Raw genomic sequence first — 17964 nt, forward strand, 5'->3', positions numbered from 1 at the left:
ACTCAGAGAAATGTCCAATGAATGAAAAAGATTCCTGGCTTTGCCACTGGCTTTCCAAGTGACTTTGAATAAGGTCCTTTCCTTCTCTGGACCGCAGGGTCAAAATCTATAAAACAAGTATTATGTCTCAAGGAAACCCTTTCAATGTTAGAGTGAACTTAGTGGCCAGGGATGCAGGAGAGATGGGCTACCTGGGGTGGGGTCTCAAGGTCTCTAGCAATATTCTGTGCTCAGGGATGGGCTCAGAGAGAGGGGTTGCCCTGACCCCTCTTCTTGGGAGCTACTCGGTCGGTACTCTAGAGGAGGGGGTTTAGGTCAGTGAGGGATCACGGCCTATTAATCCTGCAAATCCTAGTGGCTCACTCTTGGGGCCCCTAGCTGGCTTACCAGCCTGGTATGGGAGACCAGTTTCTGGGGAAAACTCGGGTACCCTGTCCTCCCTGCCACGCCTGCCCACGAACAGGCTGTTCTTGTTTACGACCCTCCTTCGGGAGAACAGCCATTGCTCATCCCTACATGTGATTTGAGAGGGCCTGTCTTTCAGGCCTGGAGGAAACTCAAGCCCCAGCCAGCCACTTGGCATCGGAATGTTCAGCTGGTCCCCTCCTGGGGCTCATGTGACCGAGACCCAGCTATAAATATCAGAGGGGCCTCAGACCAAGACAGAATTCGGGCACCAGGAGAAGACAAAGAGGCTCTGGGTGGGTATTTTATGACAAAGGCAAGAACCCAGGTCTACGTAGAGCGAGGCAGGTGAAGGAGGCAGCCAGGTGAACCCCCACACCTCCTGACAATATGGATTATAAATCAAGCCTGATCCAGGATGGGAACCCCATGGAGAACCTGGAGAAGCAGCTGATCTGTCCTATCTGCCTGGAGATGTTTACCAAGCCGGTGGTCATCTTGCCTTGTCAGCACAACCTCTGCCGGAAGTGTGCCAATGACATCTTCCAGGTCAGTGCCGGGCAGTGCCAGGTCCTGGGCCCCAGGTGGCCGCTCAGTATTCCTGGGGTGAAAGCCATTGCCTCTTAGTCCAGGACTTCTAAACCAGGGCTGGCTTTCTCCCGTCCAGAGCGAAGCCCCTGCAGAGGCCTCTGGGCTGAAGGGGGCTCAGGGGCGGCGGCTCTGGCTGCCCCATTCCTCCTCCAGGACGCCTGTTTCCCATTCCCACCCTGCCCATAGCTCCCCCACCGCTGCCCTGAGCCCGCAGTCGACTCTCCAATCAGGAGTCAAATGCCTCAACCGATAAGTGGGAGAGGCAGGCGGAGAGGAGAGAGAAACCAGACTCCTGGGGCTGGAGCCAGCTCCCTGGTGGCAGGCGGCCCAGAGCTTTAGGAGGAGGAGGGAGGCCAGGAAGCCCTGGGCAGTAGAGGCATCTTCCCTCTTTGAGGCTGGTTCCCTATAATATGGGGCTGGAGGGGATTCATCTCCTTAACAAAGGAAAGGGAGGAGTGGCCTGGCAGGGAGGCAGGACTCAAGGTTCCCAGAAGCACTTTACAAAATGTTGTCTCACAATTTTTTCTTTGAATTAGCAGCCCTATGAGCTAGGTCTAATGATAATGCCCGTTGAGTGAATGGGTTGGAGGCTTGGGGCAACAAGGTCATTCAGAGGATAACCGTGACTTGAACCTATGTCTGACTCCGAAACTTGCTTAGGTGTTTCTCAGGTGCTCCCCGTTGTAAGTGGGCTGGCTCTCATCTCAGGATGGGGAGCTCCAGGTCAAATGGTTTGACATGAATGGTTGGTGGAAGCAGGAAGAAGGACAATTGGAGACTGTCCCAGGCCTCACCTCTGCCCTTGCCACCTGCAGGCCGCAAATCCTTTCTGGACCAACCGGGTTGGCTCCGTGTCCATGTCTGGAGGCCGTTTCCGCTGCCCCTCCTGCCGTCACGAGGTGATCATGGATCGTCATGGAGTGTACGGCCTGCAGAGGAATCTGCTGGTGGAGAACATCATTGATATCTACAAGCAGGAGTGCTCCAGGTCAGTCCACCTGGCTGCCGGGAGCCCATCCTTCCTCCCCAGCCGGTCTGGGCCCAGCTCTCCCAGGCTTCTTCCCATCTGCCAGGGATCCAGTGCTCTGGCTGCAAAAGCTACACTCCCCAGTCCAGAGAGCCATCTCTCTCTTCCTTGGGCAGAGCAGAGGCTCATCTCTATCCCCCAGCACGGGCTCTCAGTGTCACTCAGTGAACGGGAAGAGCCCACACATTAGGTTGCCCTCCTAGGAGAGACTGAGACAGGAACCAGGGGAAGGGCGAGATGTGACAGGGAGAGGGACGCACTGGGGCCAGCTAAGTGGCCGCGACAAGCAGAGAAAAGCGCCCAGAGAGAACACAGCAGGGTCTCTCTATAGTGAAGGTAATAGCTGTCATCACGGGCCCTGGGGAAGCTTCCTCCTGCTGATCCACAGCAATCCTGTGGACCAGTCATGACTTTCATCATCCCTGTTTCACGGTTGAGGAAGCTGAGGCTCAAAGAGGTGATGTCAATTGCCCAAGCTTTCCCAGCCGGGAAGAGAAATGGCAGAGAACAGCCTCATAGATCTGGCCCCAAGCCTCCCTGTTTGTGAAATAGCAGCTCCATCCTGGGTAGAACTTGTGGGAATGCAATTTGTGCAGTGTGGCCTCAACCCGGGGAGAGACACGGCCACCAGGGGGCTCTTTACTAATCCGGACAAGACTTCCAGGCTCCTGCCCTCAGGCCCTTTGGTCTGAAACCGTCACCCAGTGCTGCCTGCAGGCTGTGTCCTGCCCAAGCACAAGGGACAGACCAGTCTTAGGGAGAAAAAGCCCTCACCGGGCGAACCGTTGGTGAGTCCGACTGTCACTAAGACACTGTGGGAACTTGAGTGAATCTTTGGGACTTCATTTTCCCTGTCTGCAGAAGAGGATGGTAAGGTTTGTTATTGTGACTCTCAAATAGGGTTTTGATGGGAAATGTTAAACGTATCAAATATTTATGGAGCACCTCCTGTGTCTCAGCGCCGTACCAAGCATTTTCCGTGCATGACCCCCGTTTAATTCTCACAGTAATCCATTTGGCATTCTTACCCTCATTTTCCAGTGAGGAAATGGAGGCTCAGAGAGGGTCAGAGGTTTGCCCAGGGCTACTCAGCAAGCAGTGAAGCTGGGAGGGAGCCTGTCTAACTACTCCATGGTGAACGTTCTGAACTGGTATTGCCTCTGTGTTGCTAGAGTTCAACATTACAAAAGTGCAGATAGAGTGCTGATCGTTCTTTTTTTTTTATGATTTTATTTATTTATTTGACAGAGAGAGACACAGCGAGAGAGGGAACACAAGCAGGGGGAGTGGGAGAGGGAGAAGCAGGCTTCCCGCGGAGCAGGGAGCGCGATGTGGGGCTCGATCCCGGGACGCTGGGATCATGACCTGAGCCGAAGGCAGACGCCCAATGACTGAGCCACCCAGGCGCCCCTGATCATTCTCATAATAATAAAATCAATATGGCCCCTAAGTATGGCAGCCCCCTGCCCCGAAGGGTCGACCTATGAAGAGCATGTTATGTCTGAACACTTCGGGGCCTTTCCTCATAGTCGAATGGCATGGAGAGCTGCCCTTTTTGGAGGGTCTCCTCTGTGCTAAGCTCTACACACATCCCAGTAGCTCTGGGATAAAACCAAGGCTCAGAGAGGTGAAATCACTTGCCCAAGGTCACAAAATGAGTGAGTGGCAGAACAGTCTGGATTTGAACCCAGGTGCTGATGCCTGGGCTTGGGAGAATGGGCATCGGGGATGGCAGTGGGCATGGGCACCAGACCCTCAGGATCTTACCTCACCTCTGCAGTTACTGCCATTCCGGACCTCCCCTCCCCGGGCGGGGGTAGAGCCAGGTGGCAAAGGGAGACCCCTTGCCAGCAGGAGGGGCCCTGGGCTCAAAGATGAAAGATAAGTCTGGAAAGGGACTTATTTAAGAACCTGGAGAGGTAATAATGCCTGGGGTGTGACCAGTTGTGCAAGGCTGTTCAGAGGCGTTGACATGGGCGGGGGACAGTCACCACGGACATTTGTGAGATGCTTGCTGGGTTAGGGGCTGGGAAAGCAGCAGCAGTGTAGACATGGGGTTGGCTCTAAATGAGTGTAGAGTCTAGCTGGGGAGGGAGGACTTAGCCCCCAAAAACTGAGCCTCAGATGGGAAGTAACTGATGCCCCGAGAGAAACACAACATACCGGAGTCCCTAAGTAGAGAATGCGACCGAGGGAGAAAAACATTCTAAGAATGTGTGTTTAGGAAGGGAAAAAAACCTTCTCGACTTTAAGTCAAGGCCTAGGGCTGAGCTGTTAGCCATCCCTGGGCTGCCCGGGTTCTGGTCGTGTGACTTGGGGCCCACACATTTCTTCTTTCTCGGAGCCTGGGGCCGCCCTCATGGCATGCTTACTGATGTATTCTCTCCACCTGCACTGAATCACCACCTCCTCCCTGCCACACATACACAGCAGAGATGAGAAGAACCAGCAAGTTTCCCTGCTTCGATGGTGGTTACAGCCTGGTGGATTAAATATAGAAATCAGTGAGGCCATGAGTATAAATTACTTTGCTCAGAGTCCGGCCTGCCGTAACCAAGCACTATGGGGACTATAATTAGAGCAAGTGCGCTCTTGCCCCCCCAACCCGCCCTGACTTAATGGGTGACCTTGGGCAAGTCAATTCACCTTTCTGGGGTACAGTTTCCTCTTCTCAAAAACGTCTCGCGTCCCAACCCTGGGATTCTATAAGCTTTCCCATGTTCGGCTCTGGTGGGGCCGAAGGCCAACTCCATCACTGGCCTCGGAGTCCGAGGATTTGAGGACAGTCTTGGTGTCGCTGGCTTTCCTGCTTCTGGGTCTCCAGAAAATGAAAAGGACTGGGGAAGCCAGTCACTGAGGGCCCAGGCTCTAGATCCGGGGTGGCCCCCTGGAGCTGGAGAGGAGACAGGGACTCTGGACACCGCCCCCGCCCCCGGTCTGATTTGCAATTCTTCTCCACTGCAGTCGGCCCCTGCAGAAGGGCAGCCACCCCATGTGCAAGGAGCACGAAGACGAGAAAATCAACATCTACTGCCTCACGTGTGAGATGCCCACGTGCTCCATGTGCAAGGTGTTTGGGGCTCACCAGGCCTGTGAGGTGGCCCCGCTGCAGAGCGTCTTCCAGGGACAGAAGGTACTGGCCAGTCCTGCCTCTACCCCCAGCCTGGGCCTGTGGGGCACGGCCAAATGATTCAGGATGTGGATTTGATCCCTGTCCCTCTGCTGAGCCGGCCTTTCAGGAATAGTCCCTCTGGAGGGACTTCCCAGGCCACAGAGGGAGGTGGCTGAGCTCATGGGTTATACTTATACCACTTGAGAGCACCTGGGTGTGGCCACAGGGGAGAGAACAGACCCCTGGGTCAGGCCACCAGGGTCCTCTCAGGCCACGACTTCTAAATCCCAGGGTGCCTCGGGCCCCAGATACCTCTTCCTGTGCTGATTACCTCTCCTGCGGCAGAAAGTGGCCGAGAACCTTCCCCCGGGGCCCCCAGGCCTGTGGGAGTCCCATCATCCTGCCCATGCAGTAAGCGGTGGCCCCTCTTTCCGTACATTTTTCCCTGCCTCCCACTCTTCTCTTGATCTCTCTCTTCTAGAACTCTCCAACTCTATTTCTTTTCTGCATCCCTTCTTTCCTAGAAACAAACTCCTCCTCTGACAGTACGTTGCTGTTGTATTTTGCTCATGTCCACTTTTCTGGGCCTCATTTGTAATATCAGGGATGCAGTATCTCCCTGATGTTCTCTGCTCTGGACCTGAGCAGCACCTCAGAAAGAGGCTCTTTCTAGCAGAGAGGGGAAGGAGGGTGCCACTCCCGAGAAGACAGGCCCTGAGACTATTTCTGTTTCTCCTCTCTTGATCCGACCCCCCCCTCGCCCCGCCCCACCATCTAGACTGAGCTAAGTAACTGTATCTCCATGCTGGTGGCGGGGAACGACCGTGTGCAGACCATCATCACTCAGCTGGAGGACTCCTGTCGAGTGACCAAGGTGAGGGGGAAAAGAGCTCTGTCTGTGGTCCGAAGCCTCTCGGTGCAGCCTGGTCTCTGGAGTGAAGGCTCACCTGGGAGTGGTAGCTACTGGTTGGGGCCTGGAGGCTGGGGTGTTCAAGAGGGGATGGTGGAGTGCGGACCAACTAATCCATTCATCCACTCATTTACCAAATGCTTCTGGAACACAGCTGTGTGTCAAGCCCCATCAAAGGCTCTGGGGATGGGGTGGTGACCAAGACAGACCTGATTCCTGACTTCAAGGAGCATCCCAGCAATAATTCTTAGTATTTCTTCAGCACTGGTAGATTTCAGAGCCTTGTCTTCAGGGTGTGGTAGACTAAAGCTTTTCAAACTTTAAAGTGCATTCAGATCACCCCGGGATCCTGTTAAAATTCAAGTTCTGATTCAGTAGGTCTGGAGGGAGGCATGAGGTTTTGCATTTCTTTCTAACAAACTCGCGGGATTTGCCCAGCTTGCTGGTCCAGGGACCACACTGTGAGTAGATAGACTGCGGAGGCAGAAGGAAACTTTTCTATCTCCGCAAAAGCATCCATAATTTTCCATCTCCACTTGGGGTGGGGCCTGGAGATGAGATTGGGGGGAAAGGATCATCATACTCCTGGTGGATGAAGAGTTGTGTGAAGGATGGTTTCAAAGGAAGGAGGGATGCATAGTTACTACTCATGAGATGCTTCCAGTCTGACGATATGCCTATTCTACAGGTAAGGAAACTAAGATGCAGTGTCTGTGTTGGAGAGAAGGGAGCCTCAAGGAGGAGGAGCTGTTTCTCCACCCCTGCTAGGACCAACTGAGGCAGAGCTTCCTGAATCCAGTCTTGATCCTAAAATGGGGGCCGGGGGGAGGGACAGAGTGACTTGGGAGCACACAGGGGGCCCAGAATCAATCACCCCATCTGATCCTGGAGTCTCTAATTTTGAGGAGGGGGCTAGCTTTCTCCATGACACCAGCCTCCAAACGTTACTGGTCTGCTAAGGAGCTATGAGACCTCAGCAAGTGCTTTCTTTTTCTAAGCCTTCATCTCGCCTTCTGTAAAATGGAGGTGTAGCAAGGTATCTTCCAGCTTCAGACCTGTGACTCCTAGCACACCCGGGGATAGGGAGGAGGACCCCACAGGGTGTGACTCTGAGATTTCTGTCCCCAGGAGAACAGTCACCAGGTGAAGGAAGAGCTGAGCCAGAAGTTTGATGTACTGTATGCCATTTTGGATGAGAAGAAGAGTGAGCTGCTGCAGCGGATCACGCGAGAGCAGGAGGAGAAGCTCAGCTTCATCGAGGCCCTCATCCAGCAGTACCAGGAACAGCTGGACAAGTCCACTAAGCTGGTGGAGACGGCCATCCAGTCCCTGGACGAGCCTGGCGGGGCCATCTTCCTCATGGTGAGCAGGATGAGGAGGCTGTGGGCAGTCACTTCAACTCACCGGCTCTGACTAAAGTGCAAGTCATGCTCCATCAAGCCATTTAAAGCTCTAAGCCTCAGTGTCCTCATCTATAAAATGGGCATGCAATGATTCCTCCCTTCTTTCCTCTTAACTGATTTTGTGAGGATCCCATAAGAGATGTTTGTGAAATGGCATTGTAAGGTGCAAAATGCAGTGTCCACATAGAGCCTATTCACTGAGCACATTCTATTAGTCAGCCACAGAGGCAGAGGTGACAGAGATGAATGGGACACAGCCCTGCCCTAGAAAAGCTTGCTGGGTTGGGGGGGGTGGTACATAAGAGGATCAATGATAAGATTTCACAGCTCAATAAAAATTTCCTAAGCATATACTGTGGACCAGGCTTTGGGCTAGAGACTGGGTATAAAAAGGTGATTAGGGTATGATTCTCATCTTGGAGATTGGGGGGTTTAAGAGTGTTTAGAATGATACCCAGAAAATCCAAGCATCCTGCCATGACAATGGAAGGGTTCTAGAGCGATGCCCAAAACCTGTGCAGTCCATGAACAGAAGGAAAAGACCCAAGTGCTGTTCAACTCAGGGCAGGGAGCAGGTCCCAACGAGGCTAGGGAATGGCACCAAGGGCCCATCTGTGGCACCATCACTGGTTTTGCTGATTTCTTGGGGCCACTTCTTCTGTACTCCTAACCCTTTGCTCTCTCTTTCTCCCCACAGAGTGCTAAGCAACTCATCAAAAGGTCAGTGTCTCTCCAGGACTATGATCCAAGGCCCCAGCTCCCACCAGGGCCTCTGATCTCTGTCCAGTGGGCCTCCCCCTTTGCATTAGGTTGGCTGGGAGGGTCTTTGCCCAGGCTAGCTTTCCTGGCCTTTGCATCCCCTGCCTTCTTGCCCCCCCCCATTCTGCCTGTGACTGGAGAGGCAATACCCCACCCTCCAGGGGGAGCATCTAGGTGCAAGGCAAGGGTGTGGGCACACATACGTGCACTGATATGAATTGGAGCTAAGACACCCCTTCTTTCACTGAGGCCCAGAAATCTCATCCTGCCCCCCTCTTTCTCTCTTCCTCCCCCACAGCATTGTGGAAGCTTCCAAGGGTTGCCAGCTGGGGAAGACAGAACAGGGCTTTGAAAATATGGACTACTTCACTTTGGACTTAGAGCACATAGCAGACGCCCTGAAGGCCATCGACTTTGGGACAGGTAAGGGAGGTGGTGGTGGCATACGTCTGTTTCCCTCCTTCACCCCTGGCAATCTGCTTCCCTGCCGCTGAGCCCCACCTGGAGGCAGGTACAATAGCAAACAGCCAAACTCATATGGCCAACTTCAGCATGAGCCCAGAGCCCGCACAATACCTGGCACATAATTTTGCTCAGTAAATTATGTACGGATCCACTGCAGGGAGGCATGGGGCAACACAGCATATGGCAACTGGAGTCAGGCAGATTGAGTTCACATATTGGCTCTACCACTTGTTATCTGTGTGAACTTTGGTGAGCCCCTCTCCCTCTCTGAGCTGCATTTTCTTTTTCTTTTGTAATTTTTATTTATTTTAACTAATCTCTACACCCGACATGGGGCTCAAACTCATGACCCTGAGAGCGAGAGTTGCATGTTCCTCCGCCTGAGTCAGCCAGGTGCCCCTGAACTGCATTTTCTACCTTTAAAAATTAGAGGTGGTCCTATTAATAATGACCACATCATGGTGCTCTGGCAAAAAGTGAGAGAGAGAGCGATGCAGAGGAGTTTGTCAGGTACTAGACAACAACTAGTTGTTACTGCCTCAGGCTGGTCTTAGCTTCAGCTTCTTAATGTTGCCATCTCTGATACTCGGGCACCTTAATTTACCTGTATCATGTCCTCATTTCTGTTTGCAATTACTCTATCATAGAGTACCTATAATAATTATAACAACACAACCATAACAATAATAAGGGAAAAGTAATAAGGGGAAATGAGGAAACCAGATGAAGAGCAAAGATTTAATAATTTGCTCAAGGGCACACAGTTGCGAGGTAGCTATTTGGCAACAGAGAGAGAGCAGATCCAATTTTGCTAGGTGTTGTATTGCTTTGAGAGGAGATGCTCCGAGGACCAGCTGAGAAAGACAGAACTGGCACGTCTCGTGTTGTGTCCCATAAGCTTTCCGAATCTGGTGTTGAAGCTATGCTCAGAGCTCCAAAATACCCTGCTCGTTATATTCTGTCATTTAACTTTATGAGGTAGTTTCTATCGTCATTTCCATTGTGTAATTAGGGAAGTAAAGCCAAGAGAGGGTCAGTAATTTGCTGGAGGCCACACAGCTAGTAAGTAGCCCACGAGGACTCCACCAAGGGCCATCCGGCTCCCAAGACCCTGAGGTGGATTCCATGAGACAATGCATGTAAGACGTTTGGTGCACGCACACACACGCACGCAGACACACACGCACACGCAGACATACATACACAGATACACACACGCACGCACACACATGCACACAGACACACACACGTGCAGACACACATGCGCGCACACACACAGACACACACACGCAGACACACACACAAAAGACACTTGGCCCAACACTTGGCACATAGTAAGTGCTCGGCAGATGCTGCTAAGAGCAGTTAATTGTGATAATAATTAAACAACAACAACAAAAAACCCTGAGTTACGCACAGGTCCCAGCTATGTAGCTGGAAATTGAGCTGACATTTTGGAGGCATGAACTCTTTCAAACCTCTCCCTACACACTCTTGACAAATGCCCTGGCTCTCTGGTGACCCCCTCAGGGGCCCAAAGCATTAAGGAAGAGGCTTGGGAGAGGGTGGGGGATGGAGAACAGACAAGTTCCCTGTTAGTGGAGCTTGAAGGTGATGTCCCAGGATGGGAAGGTGAGGACACAGGTCGCCGTCTGTCAGCTTCAGAGAGCTATCAAGGAGATGGCCCCAGGAGTGGCCCCCACCCCACAGCCACCCCTTTGTAGGCTGTGGAATGAGGAAAACTGGACAAGGAGTGCTAGGCAAGCAGATTTCAAAGGCTGAGCAAATTCCTCCAAGACAAGGACTCTGATCCCTGAGAACCAGGGAGTCCATTCTTCCCAGGTGAGGTGTCTCTGTCTAACTGGGGGATGTGCAGAAGCACCAAGTGTGCTTCCCCCAAAGTCCCCTCTGGTCACTGGCAAGTCAAGAGATAGATGCTGCTGTTGCTACTAGAACAAATGGGTGTGTTGAACCTCCCTCCTTTGGAGGGTGTGGGAAGGAAGGAGGAGGCCAGTGGGAGGAGGGAGAGGGCCTCTGTGCAGCTTAGGTATGGCAAGCTCATCACCTCCGGGGCCACAGATGTCACCGCATGGCCATGTGGTCCCAACTGGGTGTGGGAAGGGTTTTGGATGAATGCTGTCTCCAGCCTGGTGCCCCTTGGAGCAGCTCCTCTGAGGAACTGGCCCCATCCTAACACAGTTGTTCTTTGTCACACAGATGAGGAAGAGGAAGAGTTCATTGAAGAAGAAGAAGATCAGGAAGAGTCCACAGAGAGAAAGGAAGAAGGTAAGAAATTCATCTACCTTCATTTGTTCGTTCGTTCGTTCAGTCATTCAACAACATGAAATCCTGACTGTGGGCAAAGTCCTGTGCTGGACTGTGGGGGTGATGCCGATCTGTGGTGATGGTCCTAATATGTGTTTTATACCTTTTGAGGGTAAAGTCCCGTTCCCTTTATCCTTAGAGAAAACAAAACAAAACAAAACCCAAACTATTTATAATAAAAAGCTCTCATTTTATATCTAAATGACCTTCCTGAGTGGAAGGCAAAATACAGTATAACAGACATAAAAGACAAGGGACTTAGGAGCCAGGCTTGGCCCACTGAGATCTTTTGTTTGGCCAACACAACATTTAAAATTTTTGAAATTAGGGCGCCTGGGTGGCTCAGATGGTTAAGCGTCTGCCTTCAGCTCAGGTCATGATCCCAGGGTCCTGGGATCGAGTCCTGCATCGGGCTCCCTGCTCCTTGGGAGCTTGCTTCTCCCTCTGCCTCTCTCTCTCTCTCTCTGTCTCTCATGAATAAATAAATAAAATCTTTAAAAAAAATTTTTTTTTGAAATTAATTGCCAACATTTTAAAAATTAGGAGATGGGGGCGGGCAGGTTTTTTTTTTTAAGAGAGAAAAAGAGAGAGAGAGAGAATCCCAAGCAGGCTCCAGGCCCAGTCTCACAACCCTGAGATCCCGACCTGAGCCAAAATCAAGAGTTGGAGGCTTAACCGGCTGCACCACCCAGGCACCCCTGTTTTTGTTTTTTTTTTTAAGGAAATTTCAACTAAGAATCTGGATTTCCACCTTCTTGTGAAAATTTGGGAAGAACAATGCTCGCCCCCCTCCCTAATCCTAGAGAGCTGGCTCCGGGCAAGGGCCGCCCCCTTTGCCAGTTTGCTCCGCCCACCGCAGTTAGCCTGCAGGCTTTACTCCGTCACGGCCTCCGCGGGCCCCTGGGGGCATCTGATCACCCACGTGCCCTCGGGCAAGTCATTTAGAAAACTCTCTGAGCTGCAGAGCGTGGTTAAGAGCCTGGGTTCTGAATCGCAGCTTTCCCACAGACGAATGGTATAATCTTGGGCTGTTCACAACTTTTCTGAGTCTGGGGCTGCTCATCTGTACATGGGGGCATGATATTACTGACTTCAAAGGATTCTAGGGAAGAGTAAATGAGATCATCATTTAGCACAGCGGCGCATAGAAAGGATGTGTTTGCTAATTAGCACGTTTGCTAATATCATTTTTCAAGCCAAGTTACTATTGGAACTAAATTCCAATCCAGTTGAAAAATACAGGAGTTTTGTATTGGATGTGCAATCCATGGTGTTTTGACAACTAAATTCTATTTTGGTTTAAAAAGGCAGAGGCCAGGCAGGAACTGGAGTCTGATAATTTTGTCACTGGGGCTTGGTAAGCCCTGGATTCCACTCCCCCCGACCCCCCCCCCCCCCCCGGGCCCTGTCTCACCTTGTGTTTCTTTGTCTTTTTCTTGTAGGACACCAGTAAGGAGCTGGATGAGGGAGAGACCTTCTGGATGCAAAGAGACTGGGGAGGGTGGGGATGGGCCCAGCTGCCTTGATGACAGGCCCAGGGTGGGAGGGGTCGGGGCCCCTGGAGGGGCAATGGGAAGGCGTGTCTTCTCTCTGCTGGGAGAGAGCAGGGACTAGTAGTAGGACCCCCACTGCTGTATCCAGCAGCCACTGAACCAGAATTGGAAACATGCTTGAAACAACCACACAGGACACTTTTCTACGTTGGTGCAAAATGGAATATTTTGTACATTTTTTAAATGTGATTTTTTTTGTATATACTTGTATATGTATGCCAATTGGTGCTTTTTGTAAAGGAACTTTTGTATGATAATGCCTGGTCATTGTGTGACCGGCTGGTGTTAGAAAGAGGGGAGGGAAGCCAGGCTGACAAAGCTGCCCTCTTCCTTTCCCGGGAGGGAGAGCTGGGTAGCACTGACAGGCCTAGAAAGTGCTGTACCGGTGTCAATGCCCATCCCTGACATAGTGGATGGCAACTGAGTTTGTGTTACATGTTGTTTCAATAAATGCACAGTGCTCTCTTTCTGTTATTACCAAAAGAGCTGGGGGTTTCATTCAGCCTGTTGTTCTGGAGAGAAGAGCTCAGAGAGGGGGTGGACGGGGGGCGTTGGGTGGGGGTCAGAGGGCCTGACTGGATGTGTGCTGCAGGCTCAGTCGGTTTCCATCCCATCAAAGAAGAAATTCTTTAAACTAGCATTTCCCAATGGGAGCGCCATGGAAAACTGGCCCTGAGAGGGGGTCCTCAAGAAGCTGGTTCAATGCCTTGTTCTCTGGTTCTCCAGAACACTGAGACTGAAGCAAAGCCTCAATGCTGAAGCCTGGGTGCGACCCCAGGGGGCAGCCAGAGTGAAGGGAAGTGGCAGCGGGATAGGAAAGGAGTGAAGCACATGCGATGTGGGACATTACTGAGCTGGCCACAGCTTCACCAAGAGCCCCCCCCGCCCCCCCCCCCCCCCCCCCCCCCGCCACGGCGGTTCGCTCAGTCATGTGAGATGTTTCTAGCAGGTCATAAAGAACACAGCACGGCTCAAAGCAGTGCATCAGAGGGAAGGGGGAGGGAATTTCGTCTTTGTCTCAGGATGGAAGTCGGCCTCCCAGAGTGTTAATTCCCTTGCACCTGCCAGGTGGCACCACCTGACCCCTTGGGGCAGCTGCAGCGGGGGAAGGGGGAGGCTCGAAGGCCCACCCGACTGCAGGTGGAGGGAGCAGAGCCTCCGGGGCGCAGTTAGGTTGGAGCTGTTGCTGCTACCACCACAGGGGGCGCAACAGCGGCTCGGCGGGAGCCCAGACTTAATGCAGGGAACGCCAGCCAGCCAGCCACCAGAGCTAGGGGATGGATGAGGCCATGACCAAGGCCGAAGTAGCATCCAGGGTCTCCGTGAACAAGGAGCCAAGGGGCCAGCAGAGAGGTCAGGCTGAGAGGATCCGAGGAGGCACATTACTGGGTCTGAGTCACTGCAACTTATACATTTGAGGAACACCGCAGAGTCTGCCCCATTTTTTCAACATTCAGCAAGGTAAGGGCTCTGAGCAGTCCTGCCATAAAGAAAACTGTTTAACCTTAGACAATGATCAGAACATCTAGTTCATGGTGTTTGAAATGCTGCCTCTTGATATTTCCTGGTGGATTGAGTATTTAACCCAGCATTTCCCAGCTTATTCGTTCATGTGACATTGTCCAGAACTAGTGTCCTGTGGAGCTCCCTGTATGAAAGTGCTTTAAACCCATCACACCTCTGGGGCGCCTGGGTGGCTCAGCTGGTTGAGCGTCTGCCTTCCGCTCAGGTCATGATCCCGGGGTCCTGGGATCAAGCCCCACATCGGGCTCCCTGCTCTGCGGGAAGCCTGCTTCTCCCTCTCCCACTCCCCCTGCTTGTGTTCCATCTCTCGCTGTGTCTCTCTCTGTCAAATAAATAAATAAAATCTTTAAAAAATAAAAAAAATAAAATAAACCCATCACGCCTCTGCCCATTTTCACTTCTGGGAGTTTTTCCAAGGCTAACTCAGTCCCTAATTTTGAATTTTCAAAATTTTCTCTCATTTCCAGTCCTTTCTCAAGTTATTATTATTATTTTTTAATCAATTGTGGTGTCTAAATGGGGTGTCTCTCCTGAGAGGATGAGGACCCCCAAATGTGGGGTGACTGACAGGGTGGAAGTCGGTGGTGCGGGTGGTGACAAGAATTCACCTGAGGCGGGACGCCTGGCTGGCTCAGTTTATAGAACATGTGACTCTTCTTCTTCTTCTTTTTTAAAGATTTTATTTATTTGAGAGAGAGGAGAGAGCACGAGCAGGGGGCAGTGATAAGAGGGAGAGGGAGAAGCAGACTCCCCACTGAGCAGGGAGCCCAACATGGTCTGCATCCCAGGGCCCCAAGATCATGACCTGAGCTGAAGGCAGGCTCTTTTTTTTTTTTTTTTAAAGATTTTATTTACTTATTTGACAGAGAGGGACACAGCAAGAGAGGGAACACCAGCAGGGGGAGTGGGAGAGGGAGAAGCAGGCTTTCCGCAGAGCAGGGAGCCTGATGCGGGGCTCCATCCCAGGACCCTGGGATCATGACCTGAGCTGAAGGCAGATGCTTGACGACTGAGCCACCCAGGCACCCCTGAAGGCAGACTTCTAACCGACTAAACCACCCAGGCACCCTGAGCATGCAACTCTTGATCTCAGGGTTGTGAGTTCAAGCCCCACATTGGGCATGGAGCTTACTTAAAAAAAAAAAAAAAAAAAGGAACCAGAAGAGACCCCGAATAGCCAGAGGAATATTGAAAAAGAAAAGCAAAGCTGGCGGCATCACAATTCCGGACTTCCAGCTCTATTACAAAGCTGTCATCATCAAGACAGTATGGTACTGGCACAAAAACAGACACATAGATCAATGGAACAGAATCGAGAGCCCAGAAATGGACCCTAAACTCTATGGTCAACTCATCTTTGACAAAGCAGGAAAGAATGTCCAATGGAAAAAAGACAGTCTCTTCAACAAATGGTGTTGGGAAAATTGGACAGCCACATGCAGAAGAATGAAACCGGACCATTTCCTTACACCACACACAAAAATAGACTCCAAATGGTTGAAAGACCTAAACGTGAGACAGGAGTCCATCAAAATCCTAAAGGAGAACACAGGTAGCAACCTCTTCGACCTCAGCCGCAGCAACTTCTTCCTAGAAACATCGCCAAAGGCACGGGAAGCCAGGGCAAAAATGAACTATTGGGATTTCATCAAGATAAAAAGCTTTTGCACAGCAAAAGAAACAGTCCACAAAACCAAAAGACAACCGACAGAATGGGAGAAAATATTTGCAAATGACATATCAGATAAAGGGCTAGTATCCAAAATCTATAAAGAACTTATCAAACTCAACACCCAAAGAACAAATAATCTAATCAAGAAATGGGCAGAAGACATGAACAGACATTTTTCCAAAGAAGACATCCAAATGGCCAACAGGCACATGAAAAAGTGCTCAACATTGCTCGGCATCAGGGAAATCCAAATCAAAACCTCAATGAGATACCACCTCACACCAGTCAGAATGGCTAAAATTAACAAGTCAGGGAACGACAGATGTTGGCGGGGATGTGGAGAAAGGGGAACCCTCCTACACTGTTGGTGGGAATGCAAGCTGGTGCAACCCCTCTGGAAAACAGTATGGAGGTTCCTCAAACAGTTGAAATTAGAGCTACCATTCGATCCAGCAATTGCACTACTGGGTATTTACCCCAAAGATACAAATGTGGGGACCCGAAGGGGTACGTGCACCCCGATGTTTATAGCAGCAATGTCCACAATAGCCAAACTGTGGAAAGAGCCAAGATGTCCATCGACAGATGAATGGATAAAGAAGATGTGGTATATATACACAATGGAATATTATGCAGCCATCAAAAGGAATGAGATCTTGCCATTTGCAACGAAGTGGATGGAACTGGAGGGTGTTATGCTGAGTGAAATAAGTCAATCAGAGAAAGACATGTATCATATGACCTCACTGATATGAGGAATTCTTAATCTCAGGAACAAACTGAGTGTTACTGGAGTGGTTGGGGGTGGGAGGGATGGGGTGGCTGGGTGATAGACATTGGGGAGGGTATGTGCTACGGTGAGCGCTGTGAATTGTGCAAGACTGTTGAATCACAGATCTGTACTTCTGAAACAAATAACGCAACATATTTTAAGAAAAAAGAAAAAGAAGATAGCAGGAGAGGAAGAATGAAGGGGAGTAAGTCAGAGGGGGAGACGAACCATGAGAGATGATGGACTCTGAAAAACAAACTGAGGGTTCTAGAGGGGAGGAGGTAGGGGGATGGGTTAACCTGGTGATGGGTATCAAAGAGGGCACATTCTGCATGGAGCACTGGATGTTATGAACAAACAATGAATCATGGAACACTACATCAAAAACAAATGATGTAATACATGGTGATTAACATAACAATAAAAAATTTAAAAAAAGAATGGAAAAAAAAATTCACCTGTCGCAGAACAAAGGAGATAGAAGTTTACTGATTACTGAATACAAGGGAGCAGAGGTGAGGCTGTCTGCAAGGGGGCAGTGGGTGGTAGCTGTTTATAAAGGGGGAGATGAGGTGTGGTGATGTATGGACTCTTCCCCCTTTTTGGTAGCTGTGTCTCGTTGTAGGTAGCGCATTGGCTAGTTCGGGCCTATGGGTATTTTGAGGTGGGTCGCCTGATGGGCCTGTCTGTATTCAGCCAGGTGGTTGCTGTGAGCCCTTTCGACATTCCATCGCTCAAGCCTGTTTGCCTAAAAGTGGCCTCTACCCCCACCCCCCACCCCGACAGATGGACAATGACAAATCTTTGGCATTTAGGTGGAGGTCTCATCTTCAGTAGCTTCTTCCTGCTGAATGAGGGGCATAAAGATGTCCTTACCTAAACTTGTCAGTCCATCAGGGGGTCTGTGCAGTTATATACCAGAGCATGGTATTATCTTAATGTGCGGATAGGCGATTTGAGTGAAATTCCTTGGCGGCCAGGTCCATGAGATTTGGGGAGGGGACCCTCCTATGGTAGGGGTTGGAATCCCTGTTGAGCCATCAACGGGGGAATTGTTGGATTCTAGAAGAGACAAATTTAACAAAGAGATTAAAGAGAGGGGGACCAATAATTAGGAGTAGGGGTATTGAGGCCAGGGGTCCTAAGAAGGGAAGGAGTTAGAGTAGTCATGAGGAGGTTTCTTTCCAGGAAAACCATCCTTGCGTTGCATGGCCCCAGAAGGAGGAAACCAAAAGAAGGTTATGATGAGAAAGACAAAGCTTAGCCCCAAAAGGGGTGAGGACTGTATTGTGAGAGCAGAACACCAAGGGAGGGGACAGCTCCAGGTAAGTTATGATTTCTGACCAAGTAAATTTGGAGAGGTCACCCTGAGGGAAAAGGTCAAGAATAAAGTCTTGGAATTGGAAAGGAGAAATGGTGAGAGTTTCAGGAGGAAAGTATTTAGGG

The 17964-nt window shown here is 50.8% G+C and overlaps 1 protein-coding gene across 1 annotated transcript; it reads left to right on the forward strand.

Annotated features, from left to right (window-relative positions):
* Positions 1-795: 795 nt before the first annotated feature.
* Positions 796-12450, forward strand: TRIM63 (tripartite motif containing 63). Its single transcript, XM_028113994.2, has 9 exons — positions 796-954; positions 1812-1984; positions 4988-5156; positions 5914-6009; positions 7174-7407; positions 8146-8168; positions 8506-8630; positions 10890-10991; positions 12440-12450. Exons 1-9 carry the CDS (start codon positions 796-798, stop codon positions 12448-12450), a joined length of 1092 nt encoding a protein of 363 aa, XP_027969795.2.
* Positions 12451-17964: the final 5514 nt, after the last annotated feature.

This window comes from Eumetopias jubatus, unplaced genomic scaffold, assembly GCF_037043125.1.
Source record: "Eumetopias jubatus isolate StellerSeaLion01/CBP00866 unplaced genomic scaffold, mEumJub1_p1.0 scaffold_4, whole genome shotgun sequence".
Lineage (NCBI taxonomy): Eukaryota > Metazoa > Chordata > Mammalia > Carnivora > Otariidae > Eumetopias > Eumetopias jubatus.